At 40.1% G+C, this 18,978-nt stretch overlaps 1 protein-coding gene across 1 annotated transcript in view; it reads right to left on the bottom strand.

The window, feature by feature from the left end:
- The window catches only part of LOC125234922 (adenylate cyclase type 10-like), a 50,013-nt gene that overhangs the window by 9,048 nt on the left and 21,987 nt on the right, over nucleotides 1-18,978 (bottom strand). Inside the window, exons 4-25 of the mRNA XM_048141345.1 lie at nucleotides 18,564-18,664; nucleotides 17,484-17,597; nucleotides 16,741-16,792; nucleotides 16,592-16,660; nucleotides 15,867-16,086; nucleotides 14,388-14,581; nucleotides 13,833-13,906; nucleotides 12,353-12,510; nucleotides 11,065-11,285; nucleotides 10,315-10,373; nucleotides 10,134-10,235; nucleotides 8,902-8,993; nucleotides 7,668-7,818; nucleotides 6,695-6,833; nucleotides 5,880-6,009; nucleotides 5,377-5,587; nucleotides 4,815-4,956; nucleotides 3,646-3,786; nucleotides 1,997-2,143; nucleotides 1,563-1,666; nucleotides 1,166-1,273; nucleotides 102-221 (exon numbers count right to left, since the gene is read on the bottom strand). Of these exons, the coding sequence (XP_047997302.1) occupies nucleotides 102-221; nucleotides 1,166-1,273; nucleotides 1,563-1,666; nucleotides 1,997-2,143; nucleotides 3,646-3,786; nucleotides 4,815-4,956; nucleotides 5,377-5,587; nucleotides 5,880-6,009; nucleotides 6,695-6,833; nucleotides 7,668-7,818; nucleotides 8,902-8,993; nucleotides 10,134-10,235; nucleotides 10,315-10,373; nucleotides 11,065-11,285; nucleotides 12,353-12,510; nucleotides 13,833-13,906; nucleotides 14,388-14,581; nucleotides 15,867-16,086; nucleotides 16,592-16,660; nucleotides 16,741-16,792; nucleotides 17,484-17,597; nucleotides 18,564-18,664 (2,849 nt within the window). The remainder of the gene's footprint in view (nucleotides 1-101; nucleotides 222-1,165; nucleotides 1,274-1,562; nucleotides 1,667-1,996; nucleotides 2,144-3,645; nucleotides 3,787-4,814; nucleotides 4,957-5,376; nucleotides 5,588-5,879; nucleotides 6,010-6,694; nucleotides 6,834-7,667; nucleotides 7,819-8,901; nucleotides 8,994-10,133; nucleotides 10,236-10,314; nucleotides 10,374-11,064; nucleotides 11,286-12,352; nucleotides 12,511-13,832; nucleotides 13,907-14,387; nucleotides 14,582-15,866; nucleotides 16,087-16,591; nucleotides 16,661-16,740; nucleotides 16,793-17,483; nucleotides 17,598-18,563; nucleotides 18,665-18,978) is intronic.

Genomic DNA, 18,978 nt, shown 5'->3' with positions numbered 1-18,978 from the left:
AAATTCCTGAGATGGAACTGATGGATTATGTTTTTAATTTGATTTAAGAATTTTGAAATGCTTAACGCAAATATTACTTAAGTAGTAAAACGCTCAAATACCAAGGGTTCATTTGGTTTCCGGGACCGAGTTAAGTCTCCAGTCACATGATTCGATTCCTCCGCCAGACTTTGCATCATTTCCTGCGTGTTTTTCAAGTCTGTTGACTCTTTGACGAGACCCTGTTGGAAAAAACAACACAATAGTCAATTGCCACCTTCCCAACAAGTAGTCAAGTCATGTAAATACAGTTAGAAACAAGAGCGTGTCGGGCGTCGGGCCACGCTCAGTGTAGGGTTCCGTAGTTTTCCGTATTTTTGTCAAAAACTACTGAACCTATCAAGTTCAAAACAATTTTCCTAGAAAGTCTTTATAAAGTTCTACTTTTGTGATTTTTTTCATATTTTTTAAACATGTGGTTCAAAAGTTAGAGGGGGGGGGGGACGCACTGTTTTTTCCTTTAGGAGCGATTATTTCCGAAAATATTAACATTATCAAAAAACGATCTTAGTAAACCCTTACTCATTTTTAAATACCTATCCAACAGTATATCACACGTTGGGGTTGGAATAAAAAAATATATCAGCGCCCACTTTACATGTAGGGGGGGTACCCTAATAAAACATTTTTTTCCATTTTTTATTTTTGCACTTTGTTGGCGTGATTGATATACATATTGGTATCAAATTTCAGCTTTCTAGTGCTAACGGTTACTGAGATTATCCGCGGACGGACAGACAGACATGGCGAAACTATAAGGGTTCTTAGTTGACTACGGAACCCTAAAAAGCGTCTATTTCTTTATCTTGCGTTTATCACATACCTACTCCACTTACTAAAGGTCTGCGGCTATATCAGAAGCGAAGCTCTTCCTTTCTATGTCTGAGCAAAACTCTCGTGTACAAAACTACAAATACTGAATAGTATGAGATTACTAGCCCACGTCTTGTACGACGACGAATGAGCGAATGAAAAGAAGTCGAAAGATAACTTGACGAGAATGGCGAGGTAACAGATGTCCACAAGTCGGAAGACCCCAGGGGGCTTAGTTCTTGGAATTCGGACATACCCAGACAAGTGGTATCGGTTTCCCCCTGGGTCATAAAAGAAAGATGAAATGTCTTACATCATTGGTGCGCTTGCCTAGTAGCGTGTGGAAACAGCCCTCGCCACAGTACCAGCACCGTCGAGTGTACTTCTTCAAATACAGCAATGCCCGTTCGTGCAGATCATGCTGTATACAAGAAAACCCACCTGAACCAATTTGACCATTCATTACCATTATATAGATACAATTTGACCATTCATAGACTTAAATCCTCTGTGAATTGGTATACCCAAAGATTTCTGTTCACATATCGGAAAAAAATATCTATAGAAACCTCAAATATGGATATTCATCATCATTTTCTCGCCCTTATCCAATTTACAATCGCATACCACCAATGTCACTGATAAGCTTATTAGCAATATTAGCACATAAATAAATAAAGATGCATTTGCATAAATCGTTTACAGTTTACCTTTTGAATCTCCGTCAGTAATTCGTAAGTGGTAGTTTGGAATAAAGTACATTTAAACCTCATGTAACCGCAAAATGCATACTTCGGAAGGTCAGCGCAGTTGCCTGAATATATAAAAGTTAACCAAGTTTATATATTAAAATTATCAAATCCTGTTTGGCTTACATACATATTTTGAAGGCTACGAAAATATGTAGTTCTAAATTACTATAAATAAACACAATATCTCTCAGGCTTACATGTAAGTAACTCCAATGTTGCCATTGGAGTAGCCGCCCACGGGCAACTTTGTCTCCGCAAGTATTTTGCCTTTTACACAGGTAGCGACGCCACTTTTCATAGAATGGTCATGAAAGACAAAATAGTTGCGGCGACAAAGTTGCCCGTGGGCGCATACCCTTAGTGTAGGATTTTTTAAGACGCAGGTTTCTTACTCAATTCCTCAGTGCCCCGACAGCCACAATATGGAGGCTCAGCATTTACAACCTCCGGTGCTTGATGCACCAGCACCTTGGATGTCTCCTGAGTAAAATCACCCCCTTGACACTCCAGGACGCGAACTGAGAATAACTTCGCTACAGCTAAAATTAGAAAGTCTGATTAAGGCCTACTCACGTTACAAATAGGGATACGCAAAAATCAGCTCAGAGGGCGCCTATAACACACTAGGGGGAGGAGAGGCCATCGAACAATGTTCAACATCGTTGGCTCTTTGGTTGCACTTGCACATGTAAATTCGCACGTAATCGTGACGGGGAAGCAATACGTCGAACGTGTTTTTATTTATGCCACGTCGGTGGCAAACAGGCATACGGTCTGCCTGGTGGAAAGCGGTCAGATGGGCGTTGCCGACCCACTAGACACTTGTAAGTTACATCGGGGCAAATCTCGACTGGGGGTCAATTGTAACTATATATTTTCCATTATTACACTATGATGTTGAGTTCTACATGTATCCACTGAGCACGCCTACCATATATAACCAGTGGACACTATTTAATAATGCAAACATTGTAAAACATGGAAAAATGGACCAGTTACATTTGCCCCCCAGTCGAGATTTGTCCCGCTGTACCTTACACTCCTTGGTTCGCGATAGTCCCTTTGTAAACAAACCGCCTTGATGCATCAATGTCATAGTAAAAACTTTTCTTAAAACTGAAGGCATAGTACATACGTATTAGTTACTCCATCCATAGTTTTGTAATCTGCGATAGTGCTGCAATCTGACGGCAAAACCAATATGTAATATGTATTACCGTAATTTGACGACCGGTCTGGCTCAGTCGGTAGTGACCCTGCCTGCTAAGCCGCGGTCCTGGGTTCAAATCCCGGTAAGGGCATTTATTTGTGTGATGAGCACAGATATTTGTTCCTGTCATGGATGTTTTCTATGCATATATGTATTTATCTATTTAAGTTCCTATGTCACAGACCAACCCCTATAGACATCTATTACAAGACGACTCGCGGTGGCCAGCCTTCCTAGTATTTGCACTGATATAAGCGCGGGCGCTCGCCGTGCCCGATCAGTATCGACCAAGTAACAGACCCGAAAGCAGCGCGTGTTTTTCGCACAAAAAAATTGGAAAAGGGTATTTTGATGCCTTAAAGATGTCCACCTGTAGTGTGAAATGGTGTGGAAAGGTAACAAGAAGCTCAAATTTAAAAACAGACGGCATTACATTCCACAAATAAGTCATATTTATAATTTATTCAGAGCCGGCATAGGTCAACTTACATTGGCCACTTACGCGTCAGTAGAGGGACAGTCATACTTCTGTCCCTTTTCATCTGGCGCGACTGCCCGCCGTCCTTGAAACGGCCAATCACAGCGCGCTTAACACATTCCCCGCCCGCTCCTCGCACCCCAAACACTGGTGACTCGTATCGCGAACCAAATATACAAGACTGCCACTCTATAGGAGGTTCTCTGTGTCCTATGTATATCGTCGCTTAGCACCCACAGTACAAGCTTTGCTTAGTTTGGGGCTAAGTTGATCTGTGTAAGGTGTCCCCAATATTTATTTTATTTTATTACCAGGAGAGGTCCAATATTTTTGAGGTTTCATATAATTTTTACCTTGCGCAATTTTCCTTTTGGAATCACACTCCACCAGATATTCCACCATTCGTCGAGGAAAAACAACACCCAAAACAGAACAACATTTTAACATCATCTTTTCCAATGGATTGAGCGAGTCATAAGTTTTCATGATCATTGCTGAAAGATATAAGTACAGTCAACCAATTTGAATCATAGGCCACTGTAGAACCTAGAACCTTTGTATAGCAAATGTCAATGTGACTTCTTATGGCAAATAGAACACGGTTTAAATGAGACAGGGTTCTAGAGTGGCCTAGGATTCAAATTACAGTGTAAACTCTATATAACGGCACTGAAGGGACTGTGCATATTATGGCGTTATAGAGAGTTGCCGTTAAGTGGAGAGAAGAAAAATCGGAATTAGAAAAAGAAAAAGTTTATTTCAGAATAGTATTAGTAGTAATATACGTTAGTCATGGTCAAAAACGGCCTACACATGGAAGCAATCCCAATTTGTAAACAAAAGAACCAATTTTTTAGAAAGTTCGGGACGCTTGATGCCGACGTCGAGTTTATTGCCGGCTAGGATAACAAAGCGACAAAAGAACGTACACAGCTGCGCAGTTTTTACTAATTTTAGCAACTTTAAAGGTACTTTTTATTACTTAATTGTTGCCGTTATTGCCGTTATTGAGAGTGGGTGTGATGCTATGTAGAGTGTATCATTGTATGGTAGACAAGCTAAACCAACCAAAGTCAATTGGTTTCGACGCTTTAGAGAGTGTGCCGTTAAATCGAGTGACGTTACATGGAGTTTACACTGTACTTGACTGTACATTAGATATTTCTTGTAATAATTTAATATAAAAAGAAGATATTTATTTTTATTTGATATAAAAATAGCTAGAAAACTTCAAACTAAAAAATGCGAACTTCAAAATAAAAAAATATTCCAGAAGACTTTAGCTAGATCGATTTTTCGGCCCCGAAAACCCGTAGGTGCACCGGGACAATTTCGACTGGGGTGCAATACGCAGACAACGCAAAACGACAATGCGTTCTACTTATAAGTAGCAAAATATTTCGTCATTAGCGTTGATTATAATTAAATATTTCTTTGGAAACAATGGATAAAACCCATATTTATTATTAGTTTATTTAGATGCAACGTTAAAGATAATGTAATGATTTAGGTAGTTTCTCACCATCCGCGTCAACGGCGGACATCCGAATATTCAAAACATCGAATGTGTCCGCAAGAACAGCTATCTGAATGTGCTCATTTGGGTCTAGAGCAAATTTACCAACGCTTTTGATATTGTCTGAGTTCAATGTTTCCAAGACTCCCTAAAAAAAAACAAAAATAATAAGGGTATCCTTGTGTCACCTTTGATATCAGATATTTCTAGACTTTCTGGTCTGTTCTGAAGGAGTCATATAATGTACTGTTTCCTCATATTCCGTGAATCTTCTCTCTCCGTGATCCCCACAGACAGAAGTTGTATGGGTTCCTTATCCTTACTTAGTCCTTCCAATCAAAATATCATGATTATCTCTGTTCTGATGATAATCGACAGAATCATGTGTTACTTTGCCGAAATCCATGCTAATCAAAACGAAAAGATTTATAGATATATTCTTATTCACCAATTAGCGAAGTAGTCTTTTCATTGCTTGATTTGTGGGTCGGATGAAATCAGAATCAAGAATGCAGCGATAACTATCAGCTAAAGGATAAAGGAATTTTTTATGCGGTCTAAAACTCACTTTAAAATACGCGTCTAAAGAAACTTGGTTGTCAGTAGTTGTTCCCAAATCCACCGTCGAATACAGCAAAGATCGCTCAGGCATCACGGCTCCTTGCTTCATCGCCTTGTCCCTCGTCGTGGTTTCCACGGTCAGGTCTCCTTGCTGGACCAGCGATATGATGAAGTCTTGGATCCAGCCAGAAATGCCGTTGCTTGCGCTCTGTATTAACCTGAAATCAAATGTACATAAGTCTGTGCAAAACGAGGGTAGTTTGTCGGCGAGTCATCGGTCGCGGAGAGCTGCAGCCCGCATTCTGCGTCGGGATTTCATCGCGTGCGCTCATTGAAAATGCTCCTTGGTATGGAGCGAAACATCTCGAGCAAACTTCGACTATGTATACGTGTGTGACCCAGGCATTCGTATTTAAAACCGTTTATAAGTCCATACAAATTATAACATAGAAATTAAACAAATACGTCCTCATATACCAAATATTCAAAGTAATAAAAATAAATAAATACTTTTCCAAGTCAGTAGGAATAGCTTGTACGTCTAGGAATTGGCAGGCAATAACAGAGTGGTACCAATAGTCCAGCCCGGTAAGCGGCAGTTTAAGCAGCTTCTTGCTCGACATGAATTGATTGGCCGCTTCTGTAAACGAACAGTATTCGTACGATTACATATATGTATAGATCATGACGTTTGTGAATCTACCTTTTTCTTATACGACAACAAAATAATAATGATATTATAAATCGTGAGTGCACATTGTATTCTTGTTTAACGCATTCACTACCATCAACAAGCTATCAGTGGGCGGGCGCTTTGCGCTACATACTAGTGTGTTCGTATTATCGGCTACGCTCGTAGCGCGTAGCACTCTCTGGCATTGAAATCGACTACGCGCTACAGATTCAATTTGAATCTGTAGCGCATATCCGATTACACTGTCACACCTCTGAAGCAACGGTCGTAGCCGATAACATGGATTGCCCCTAAAAGGATGCCGGATCGGATGTAGCGAAAATGCATCGTAGAGGCAGAACGACAACGTGTCGTGATTAGCACTGAATGGGTTAAGAAAAGCACATGCAGACCTAGCTCCTGTCTAAGAGAATTGTTGGATTTGCGTTCAAGCACAAAAAAAATGGTATTGTGTAGGTACCAGACCCAAGATGGACAGACACTTTTCACAAAATTAAGTACTTGACTACTTACTTCATTAATTTAAAGGAAATAAGTTTTTAACTTGATATCTGTTGATTGTGTACAAGTAGAAATTCAAGGTTATGGAGGTTTGACCATAATTTATCGAAAAAAGAATATACAGTTTTACCAGAGATTCTTTCTTCACCAGGAAGAGTCATGATAAGGAAAAGTTTCTTGGTATCCAATAGAACTAGAAGTAACCTCCAGGACTCATCATCAATGTTCGTTCCGTCATCTATCACCACTATACACATTGAAGCTATATTCTGAAAAGGCAGAATTACTATAGAATAGACGGTCAAGCAAGTATTGTTACTAAAAAAGTCGTGAAATTAAATATTTCTACGGGACATTAAACCTTCGCCCCTTTTCAAAGACGCACAATATTTGCTTGACCGTCTACGTAAATATTATAAATCAATAATTTAACCATTGATTTAAAAAAAAAAAAATTGTATTGGTCACTTTTGTCCTCGTGATTCTGAGTACCTAGTAAAACCAAAAAAATAACTTTTATAGAAAATAGATTTTTATTTTCGGGAAAATGCCCAGTAGCTACGACAGTATTTTGTTTTGCCTTTGAAAATTCCAGACTCTGTTTGTTAGTGTTGTGTAGCGAGAAAATGTGGCTACGCGGTAGTAACTAAGTACTTAAGTAGTAGCTATGAGTCAAAGACCTCCATATAGACAGATAAAGTCTAAGAAAAAAACGTACCTCAAAACCATACAGAAAAAGGTACGGTGACGTAGATGGCGATACACCTTTGGGGGACGCTCGGCTAGATGGCGCTAATATTAATATTTGACATTTTAACATATCAAGCTAAGAATATGGGCCAAATTGTCAAAACTGAGGTTCAAAAGTTTTAAGCCTGTGTCGAGAGATGGCAGTCTAATGCACTGTGATTACACATTTTACTTTGACAGTAACTCTCTATAATATCCTCTTTGCTATGAGTATAGTAGGTTCTACGCAGCGAAGGAATTTAAAATAAAACAGGTGATAACGCTGCATTAATCACCTGTTTTCTTTTAAATTTACAATGTCAACATAAATTCAAGAAACAATTTTACAAATGAAAAACATTGTGAGTACTTACCTTTTCAAAAATATTGCGCACTAGATCTTTAGCGTAATCTTCATCAAGAATGTCCCCCGTAAATTCAAAATCGGGGGGCAATTCCAACCGACAGCCGAATATGACGTTTATCGCATAAAGCTCATTGGGGCTCAGTTCGTTGAGGTCCAAACTGGAGCGGTCATTCAACAATATACAGGGTGTCCGTAGAAGTATGGATTAAATCGGACAGGGGTGTAGAGGAGGTCATTCTAAATATTTTACACCGACATTTACTAATATACAAGTGTTGGTTGACATATTTATTCGACATTTTATTGTGAATCTTTGGTGTTTTACCGCTTTCAGAAATACAAAAAAAAAACGTACCTACGATGTTTAAAAAAATACAATTCTTGAGTCGGCCGGTTTCAAAGATACAAGCGGAAATTATAATTCAGAAAACTTATTAAATGTTGTGAATTTAAAAAGAAATACATAATACATAATTTTAAAAGCCGGATAAACTTAAAAATGTTTATCAAGGTCTTGTTAGAATTGACAGATATTCTGAAAACCTAAGCTAAGTCGAGACTCTCGATTTAAAAAGATCCAAGATCCTACTTAAATATGTTCAGTGTTTCATTGAAAGCGTTAAACATAAGTACCTATTAAAATTTCAAAAAACGAACTATTTTGGCTCAGTGATCCAAAGTGAATCTTGGCCTCCGAAATTATGAGAGAACGCCACTTGTCCCGATCCTGGGGGCCGATTTTTGAATCTCGGCCATTTGATTTCGTGAAATTCGTTCAATAATATCTCCACTACTAGTGATTTAAATTCTACTAACACAATCAAAAACGAGTGGTCATTACCACTAGTTTTAAAATTATTAGTCGTCCTTTTTCAATATAATAGCATTACGTCGCTTTCCACAGACTTTCGAACGGCGTTTCGTGCTTTCGAAATTCTAAAATCGATCCCCTGCACAGCCAAAAATTCAAAATAAAAATAAATGTGAAAACGCTTGACTTATTAGAGCCATTTGCAACACAATTTTTGAGATTTAAAACTGCTTTCACGACAGAATTGGCTGACAAATAAGAATTAATTTTTTTTGGTCCAATTGACTCTCAAAATAATAGTAAATGTGGTGGGAAATTCCCAGAATGGCCTTCTCTTCATCCCCATTCGATCTGACCATACTTCCAGGGACACCCTGTATAACAGCACTCCAGCGTGCTTATTCCATTATCAAAGTCAATGCTTGTAAACCTTGTCCGAATTTGGTTCTCGCACTTGTCTCGCTCTGACGAACTCCCTACCAGTGTTTTGAGAGCTATCTGGCGGAACAATCCGTATGGTATCTGTATGGTAAACACAAAGAATGCTCGCCTTTAGATTCGGTCACACGCGCCTGGCCATTCAGACATAGTGGGAGCGTGGCAAAAAAGAGTAAAGTCTGGTGCCGTAGCCCAATGGCATTTCTTCGACGCGAAACGCGGCTCTGTCGCGCCAACACGCAAGAGCGATAGAGATAGATATCTACGAGCATTTCGTTTCGTGACCGTTTGTGCCATTCGGCTACGTACCCAGGGTCTATCTTCAGCTTCACACCTCAGACTCAGGCTATATCTATCTCAATCGCTCTTGCGTATTGGCGCGACAGAGTCAGACTACCTTTCGCGGCGTTTCGTTTTCGTTTCGCGTCGCAGAAATGCCATTTGGCTACGGCACCTGACCAGAAATATATGACACGCCATGTTACGGAATTTCATTAGAACTATTTGCTTCATACTATACTGAAATGTCAAGTTGTCAACCCATACAACAGAATAACAGCGCCCTCTTGACAATGAGTCATATCGTCACTACTTTGAAAAAATCTCGTATCTCACGCTGCTTCTCAAAGTTAAAACGCAGTAAGTCTATATGCATTCCATACATACTTACTACAATTTTCTTTTCATTGACAGACGAAGATACAAGTTTTTTAAAAGTAGTGACGATATATTTCTAGTCAGAAATGTGGTAGAAATGAAAAAGTGGCATCATCGTAGTGGCGTCCCGTCCTCTTACACTTTTTAATTTCTATTAACATATACTAGAGATCTGCCTGTGTGGTGACGGGTTAAGAATTTCACCACCCCCTTTCTTCCCGTGGGTGTCGTAGAAGGCGACTGTGGGATATGGGTTAAATTGTGGCGTAGGCGAGAGGCTGGCAACCTGTCACTGCAATGTCACAGTTTCGTTTTCTTTCAACCCCTTATTTGCCAAGAGTGGCACTGAAGCTTTAGTAGTGTCATGTGTTCTGCCTACCCCTTTACGGAATACAGGCGTGATTGTATGTATGTTGTATGTATGTATATACTAGAGAATTAATTCTAACAACGCATGACGCGGTTACCGTCCCTCATTTATGAATTCAATGAGTTTTTAATTAGGTACGTGAAGTGTTTATGTAATTAATACGATAGTTATGATGTACTAAAGTAAAAATATCTCACCTTTTCAATATTATTTAGAGATATTCTTACAATCCTGACACAGTTTGGCGTGAGATATATACATTCTTCCACTAATCGCTTTTTACCTAATTTGGCGGGTCCCTGCGGAGTAAATAATAATATTAGGTTAGAAAAAAAAAATGTTCAAAGTCGTTGTTACTTTTAAAATATATATGCATACTAGTCTGGACAAAATGTGTCTTATTCTACATATAACTATGTGCTTGTGGACTAACATAACTAGACATAAAGATTAACTTGCAATACCCTATCAGGGTGCCATGTGTTACTTAAAATATTATTGTATCAACTGTTTACCATGGTTCCCAATAAAATAAGGTACAGCGGGGCAAATCTCGACTGGGGGGCCATAGTAACTAATCCATTTTTTCCATTATTACACTATGATGTTGAGTTCTACATTTATCCACTGAACACGCTTACCAATGTAACCGGCGGACATTCTATTTAATATTGCAAACAAGGAAAAAATGGACCAGTTACATTTGTAATAGTTATTTGTTATTCAAGGGGGCAAAGTTGTATTTTAACGCCGAGTGTGGAATTGAAAAACGAGCAAGTGAAAGGATTCTATAGTTGGTTCAAGAATAGAATCCTGAACTTGCGAGTTTTTTAACACACGAGAAGTAAAATACATTTGCACCCGAGTGTAACACAAAACTTTTCCCCTCACTATAGCGAGGAAACTACAACTCAAAAAATGCGTTTATCACTGCTTCCAGTAGTTCCACAGGTGGTAAATCATCTTTATTACTAGATTCACCTATTTTTATCAATTTTAAAGCAGGTAATTTGACTTTATTCAAGGTCAAATTACTTTACCCACTACTGGATAAAATGCGTTTTTACCCGCTAGTATTAAAGGACAAAACACGTGTTTCCGAGCTAGTGAGGGGAAAAATAAATGAACAATAACCAATGTACAAACTTACAACTTTCCAAAGAAGTATTAACAGTACTTCAAGTACTTGAATACTTACAACAAACGCTACTCCGTAAACAAGACTCCGATCAATCATAAAAGGTTCATGTTGTTTTTCCATGGCCTCCTGCAAAGCCAGTATGAAGGCTCGCAACTCTTCCTCTCTGCCTAGGATAGGCTGGCGACTGGCGCTAGGCCTTTCGGGCCATCTGCGACAAAATATTTTCCAATTTTATGTATTTTATATGTAAAATGCTTTTTGTCAGGAGATATAAAAGACAAACGTTGGTGGCCCAGCGGAGCATGCGACTTTCAATCCGGAGGTTTCGGGTTCGAACCCCGGCTCGTAGAGTTTTTCGGAACTTATGTGCGAAATGTCATTTGATATATTTTGCTAGTCGCTTTTAGGTAAAGGGAAAACATCGTGAGGAAACCGGACTATTGCCAATAAGGCCTAGTTACCCTCCGGGTTGGAAGGTCAGATGACAGTTGCTTTCGAAACTAGTGCCTATACCAAATCTTGGGTTTAGTTGTCAAAGCGGACCCCAGGCTCCCATGAGCCGCGGCGAATGCCGGGATAACGCAAGGTGGATGATGATGTTAGGAGATATAGAGAGGAGGGATTGGAAATCAGATTCCCTTTGAGAGTGTAGGTTCTGATCCTACCGACTGCGCCATGTCAGAAGATATAGAAACTACTGTTACCGAGTATAAGCTACTTTATTCATTCATAGCTTAGCCTACCCACGTTGTCGTCATTATCAAGATATCTACAACCTCATGGTACAAAGAAATGAAATTATACAAGAGAAAACATCTATTATATTTACATTAACTCCCTCATCGTCATCATCCTCTTTGTGTTATTCCGGCATTTGCCACTGCTCATGGGAGCCTGGGGTCCGCTTTGACAACTAATCCCAAGATTTGACGTAGGCACTAGTTTTACGAGCGACTACCATCTGACCTTCCAACCGCAAGGGTAACTAGACCTTATTGGAATTAGTCCGGTTTCCTCACGATGTTTTCCTTCACCGAAAAGCGACTGGCAAATATCAAATGACATGACATTTCGCACATAAATTCCGAAAAACTCATTGGTGCGAGCCGGGATTCGAACCGGCGACCTCCGGAACGAAAGTCGCGCGCACTTACCGCTAGGCTACCAGCGCTTCCTATATACTCCCTATATACAATTTTATAAAATTATTTTTGGCACTTTGGCTGTGTTCATATGTGTGTTGCTGACTGTACCTACTGTACATGATTTACTGACCCATATTTGTTGAATTCATAAACCGGTCCAGGCTTTTTTATGCCTTTCAATGGTTTCAATTCCATCAACCTGAAGAAATCCGGATCTATTTTGCTTCTTAAGAATGTTTCCTTGTCACAAACTAATTTGTTACGATATGCTGTCATTAATCGTGCTGCCTGAAAACGGGAATAACGATTAATAGGCCATTTCTAACATGCATTACATGCACTATAACAACTAACCGACCTGCCTATGAATGATATTAGAATTCGAAATCGTGATGCGCTGTACGATTCCTAGCTTCGCTGACTGCAGGGTATATACCACGGAAGGTATATACCTACCTAAACCTACATTTTATGTTTCAAGTGCAAGGTCCATTCCATCTAAAATACTGACAGAAATTGGGATAAATAACCTAACCATAACATTAAAATTTACTTAGTGGATCGATTTTTATCAAACATGGCTAACAACACTCCCGACTAATTCACCTTTAAATCAAGGGTGAACAGGCATCTTCTGGGCTAGCTCACTCCATCGTAGGCCACGTCTTTGCCTTTGGCTAGTCTGTGGCCAAGAGTAAGGCAATTTATAATCAGCAAAAAAAAAAGTTCATCATCATCAGTTCATCCGTTCGCAGCTACGATGCCACACATACAGACAGACACGCCAAACATATAACACCCCGACGTTTTTTCGTCGGGAGTTAAAAAGATTCTTATTGCAACGGAAGCTAACTCTTCTGTGTCTGGACCATATTTTTAATCGGTTTGGTGATGTGAATATTTATTGGTAATTAAAGGTCCAAAAGTTTAACTAAAACTGGGAATGTAAGTTGAGATGAATGGACCGAACAAAACCTTCGTTGTAAAACCGGCCGGTGGCGCTCCCCGCCCCGCGCCTTACTCCACCGCTCCCGCGCGGCTTCGCAGCTCGGGGCAGACAGATTGAGACATCGGCGCCGGCGCACGTTCGCTTTGCTCAAAGCTCGCGACTATACACGTAGCCGGCGTGATTTGAAATTTATTTAATTCCTAATACGTCTTAGTGCTCGTTTAGTACCAAGTAACGTTTGTATTTAGTGTTTAAATCCCCAATTGGGGAGCCATATTACGGCTGAAACTACAGCCCAGGCCGGGTTACGACGGTTCCGGAACCTCTTCACAAGTTCCGGCAGATCCGGAGCGGAGCGGCTGACGTTCCTCGGCGCGTTCCGTCTTCAGCCCGCAACGACACCAGCATCTTCAGGGGAGTACTTGCGTGGTGGACCTGACCTCGGAGCAAAATCAGTATCGGCCTTACGAACCCACACCTAACGACCTTTGTTCGTGTGCTCACGCGGAGTTACGGCGAGAATAAACCAGTTCTTTATTTTAACTCGTTTGTTTTATTCCATCTCGCCGTCAACCGTAGCACTGGCAGCCGTGTACTGCACATTCATATTTCCCTAATAATTATGTGTACAACATTTGCCTAATATCACCGGCAAATATACCTTATTGGCTGCTGTTCCTATAACTGTATATTCCCGCCGGAGAACATGTCCAACCACGCCGCAGTATGTCGTTCCTACAAATCAAAAATATTCCCAGAGTTATACCCTGACACCACCCATCTGTTAACTTCAAATTGTTCCGTGCAGTTATTATATAGAGGCAACAAATAGGAGTAGCAAATGGGAAAAATTCAAATGATTCTATATATAATTAATACTAGTAGTTACTGTGATATCCATAGCATACGGAAGAGACGGCATCGTATATTCGAAAACCTAGCGTAAATAATAAGCCATGTGGAGCGATTAGAGCGATTTTAATAGCTGGGGGCCGATTTTTGAGTCTCACTGTCACTAAAATACCGGTTGAAAACGGTGAATTGCCTATTATTTTCAGTGTCAATTTTCTGAATTCGAACGCCGTGAGCTTCAAAAATCGGCCCCCTGGACTAGATTGGACTTGGATAAATATTTACGTGGAGTCGTGGACACTACGTAGGATCCATTTTTGGCCCAACCTTAGTCTTAAAATCGATGGAAAATCTACATTCTCACCAGATGAGATCCCAATCGAAACTGATAAAATATTAGGGTCGAGCAGCCTGTCCTTTAAAGCTTGAGCGCAGAGCAGGCCCTTTTGGGCCTCGTCGCCGTGAGACATGCCTCGGAGGCCGAAAACTAGGAGGAACATCAGGTCTTTGTCGAACAAGGACACTTTGTTTAAGAGGCCGCCTGCTGCTGATGACGTGCTGAAATAATACCTATGATGGTACAGTCAACCAATTGGAACCCTAGGCCTACTGATGTGCCGACGGAAAGTTTCCAAAATTCTGAAATTTTCACATAGGAAAACTTCGGAAACTTTTCATACTTTGTATGGACAATTGTATGGATGGAAACTTTCCATTTCATAAATTTAAATTCCCTCTATTTTTCGTGAAAGTTTCGTCAATTTTTCAAGAAATTTAAGATTTTTTTGGAAAGTTTCCGCTACTTGCACATCACTACCTAGGCCACTCTACAACCATGTCAAAATGACAATCAGTAAGAGATTTCTTACAACCTGATTTATAACGTCACTATGGCATAGTTCTACCACAGTATAATAAAGAGTACTATCGTACAGTATGGCCACTTCCGCTCCCCGCTGAATGTGGTGCCCACCTCCTCTCGGTTACCTCACAGTTACCGCCTGTCAAAAACGCGAACAGTCGACCTGTCATATTTCGCTTATACAAGCATAGTATGCGTTCAGCTACACGAGCTTAGACTGTGTGCTAGGAACGCGCCTCTTTCATATATTTGATGGCCAGTGTCCGAGGTGTGGTTCTACAGTGGTCTAGGGTTCCAATTGGTTAACTGTACAGATGTAGTGCGAAATGTTTACCCTTCGTACTTTCACTGAAACTCACGAACGTGTCATGCTATTTCAGTCAGTCTCAGTACAAAACGTTGGCCGAACCAGCATGAGAAATACGAACGTTTCCAAGAAAATACGATAGAAAACTATTATGCACTCCATCAGTACCTAATCCCAGGGACACTGGCACCATGATCCAGATGGATTCTTGTGTTTCAAGTCAATTAGGAGACGTTTTTATGTGAAATTCCAACATAAATTCGTGCGGATGCATAAGAAGTATAAGGAACCTTCTATGATGGAAAACCTCACATGACAGGTGCCGTAGCCGAATGGCATTTCTGCGACGCGAAAACGAAACGCCGCGAAAGGTAATCTGGCTCTGTCGCGCCAATCCAATACGCAAGAGCGATCGAGATAGATATCTACCAGCGTTTCGTTTCGTGACCGTTTCGTGAGCATTTGTGCCATTCGGCTACGTACCCAGGTCTCCTCTGAATGCATACGCTGCTATCCTTCGCTACGCACTGCCAAAAATTAAGCTCACAGAACCTATAATCACTGAAATCTTAGTCGATAATCGTTTATTGCTCTCGTTTAACATTTTATAGAGCGATTAGAGAGGAAGTAAGGAGAGAGAGATTTATCTAAAGCCATTGCAGGCCTAAACCAACCTATAAACGCATTTGAACGCAGTATCCACCATTTCGACCAGCGTTTCATCCGTCACAGTTTTGGTCACAATGTTCAAGAATACGACGACAACTCGACGTATCTCCGTCAAGAATTCCATGGGTTCGTCATTCTCCACCGCCCAGATCACAGGCTGTACCATAAACTTGCGGAGAGTGGGCCACCATCGGCTACGTAATGCGGTTATTATTACTGGCCGAACTAAAAAGGTAATACAGTTTTTCATTTCCCACAGTAAATGAAAAACATTGTGTGTTCGGGGCCTAAGAATATTGAAACTCCATTGTTTAAGGGCATTTTCAGAATTTGGGACCCCCCAATTAGCGTAAGTTGTTAACAAAAGTTTACTCGCTGTCAGTTTTGTGACGAGAATTAAACAAAAATCTTTCTAAAAATTAACTTTTTTCACATTCTGAATGTAGATTATCGCTTGAAGTTTATGTTATCAACACAAAAACAATATTTTTATAGAAATTTCATGCTTAATTATCGTCACAAAACTGACAGTGAGTAAATTTTTGTTAACAATAATTGGGGGGTCCCAAATTCTGAAAATGCCCTTAAATCGCTTCGGCAAACCGTCACCGTTAAGTTCCGTCTCACGTTGCACAAATTAGTATTGTACTTTTCCTGTGTATGTTTTTAATTAGTATGGATGTAAGTATTAGAATGAGTAAATAATTTGAATAAATAGGTAACTACTTACGTGTAAATTTTTTGTAGAACTGTTCCAGGTCACCAGTTAAGTCTATCGTCGGAAGAATCAAGTCTTTTTCTAAAAAAATAATTGATGGTCATATATTATGAATGTAATGTGTTATGGAAATATAAAAACGAGAATATATAACCGATTACCGTTACTTATAGAGGGGCTGAATCTCTTCCATGGACCTGCGACTTGTAGGACCTACAAAATAAATGGTGTTAACACTGTTAATAGGCGATATTAGACAAAACTTTGCTGAGATGGCGCCACTTTCACATTGAGGGCTTACCGGGAATGCCCCTTGCACTTGTAAGTTCGCACGTAAGTCAATAGGTATTTCATTCAGTACTTTCATTAGATTTCCAAAAGCTTGCAAATATGTGATGATGTGAGGCATTTTCCGCTATAAGAGGCAACTTGTATACGGCCCACCACGGCGTAGCATTTAGTAGGTAGCGGTTTGAAAAGGCAATCACCGTAGACGTCCGTTCTTTTTCAGTATCCGATATTTACAATATAAATTATAGGCATAATATATTTTACAATAATTTTTTTACAACGTTTGTTACAATATTTTACAATAACGTACGCATTATAAATAATGTCTCACCAACCCGTACAAAAAAAAACATGTTTTCTACTTCGGCATCAATATCCTCCTACACATAACGTCTATATCAGGTTTTTGTTTTTTCACGGTTAAAGCGCCCTCCCTACTTTCGCGCGTATCGTGGCTCGTGGCGCAATGCCACGAACGCGAGTGTGGATTATTTCTGTGTATCGAATCCACACTCGCGTTCGCGGCATCGCGCCGCGATTCGCGCGCATAGTCTGGAGCGGACATATAAGTCGTGTCATCACTGAATCTGTTAAATACCATACAAAACTTTACCCTCGTATGAGTTCCATCTCCAAAGGACTCCGATATGTACTCCGCCTCGTTGGCATGTCTCCAAGCACTGGGTGACGCGATGACGTCACCAGCCACTGCCAGGTACTCCGCCACCTATTATTCGACCATTTAATAACCTTCGTAAGTGAAATCAGATTGTACTTAATCATTTACTCACAAGTCTCTGAATTCTCTAAAAAGACACAACAGTCGAAGTCGAACCCAAGTTAATATAATATCGATATTTATTTATAAAGTAAAATTTTAAACTTATGAAGTGAAGCACTTGCTCCAGAACCCGAGACTGGAATCGAACCAGCGATTGTCCGTCGCGCATAGGGGTATTTGACTAAAAAAGCTGACCAAAATTATTTTCCCCTCACTAGCTCGGAAACACGTGTTTTGTCCTTTAATATCAGCGGGTAAAAACGCATTTTATCCACTAGTGGGTAAAGTAATTTGACCTTGAATAAAGTCAAATAAACTGCTTTAAAATTGATAAAAGTAGGTGAATCTGGTAATAAAGATGATTTACCACCTGTGGAACTACTGGAAGCAGTGATAAACGCATTTTTTTGCCTTGTAGTTTCCTCGCTATAGTGAGGGGAAAAGTTTTGTGTTACACTCGGGTGCAAATGTATTTTACTTCTCGTGTGTTAAAAACTCACAAGTTCAGGATTCTATTCTCGAACCACTCGCTTCGCTCGTGGTTCAACTATAGAATCCTTTCACTTGCTCGTTTTTCAATTCCACACTCGGCGTTAAAATACAACTTTGCCCCCTTGTATAACAAATAACTATTATATACATTTTTATAAGTAGTTCCATTGTGTCAATAGAAATATGCAATTGAAATTAATTTTGATATTACTTATTGAAATAGACTAATGACCAGCTTTTTTGGTGAAATACCCTACCTATGTGAATCGTGGCAATGTGCGTAAATCGCTCATACTCGTGAGATAACTTTAAACACTCGTGAGATCCTATTATAAATATCACTGACGCTAATTGTTGATAGAACCACTTGTACTTTAATACCTCTCATTAATATGTATCAGTTGTATAAAAGTACTGCACCTTTATATCCCACACCGGCTGCCCCAACACCACATAATGGGAGTGTGTGGCGTCGCCGATGAGCGCGAAGTGTGACACGCCGCAGGATATCGCAACTTTTACTGCGGGGAAACATGCAAGTGGTGAAAGATTTGCTAATATTTTCGAAACTATTGACTAAGTCCGTCGGCACCGAAGCTGCCGTGACCGTTGAAGATGATGGCGTTGTAAAGTATGAAAAGCTCATATGATTCGTTCGTTACAACAACGGTCCATCTGTCGTCGTCTTTGACATGTTGCTCGAAGCAATTGTAGCGTTGAAGTGCTCTCGTTCTACGCGCGTACGATACGCTTCTCTTACATTACGACGCCGTGTGTTGAGGGCCTAAGAGAGACCTAAACTATCGCTCCCCTACTGGCTTGAGGTCTTCCCAGA

This window comes from Leguminivora glycinivorella, chromosome 16, assembly GCF_023078275.1.
Source record: "Leguminivora glycinivorella isolate SPB_JAAS2020 chromosome 16, LegGlyc_1.1, whole genome shotgun sequence".
NCBI classification, from domain to species: domain Eukaryota; kingdom Metazoa; phylum Arthropoda; class Insecta; order Lepidoptera; family Tortricidae; genus Leguminivora; species Leguminivora glycinivorella.
This window is presented reverse-complemented; position numbering and strand designations above follow the sequence as displayed.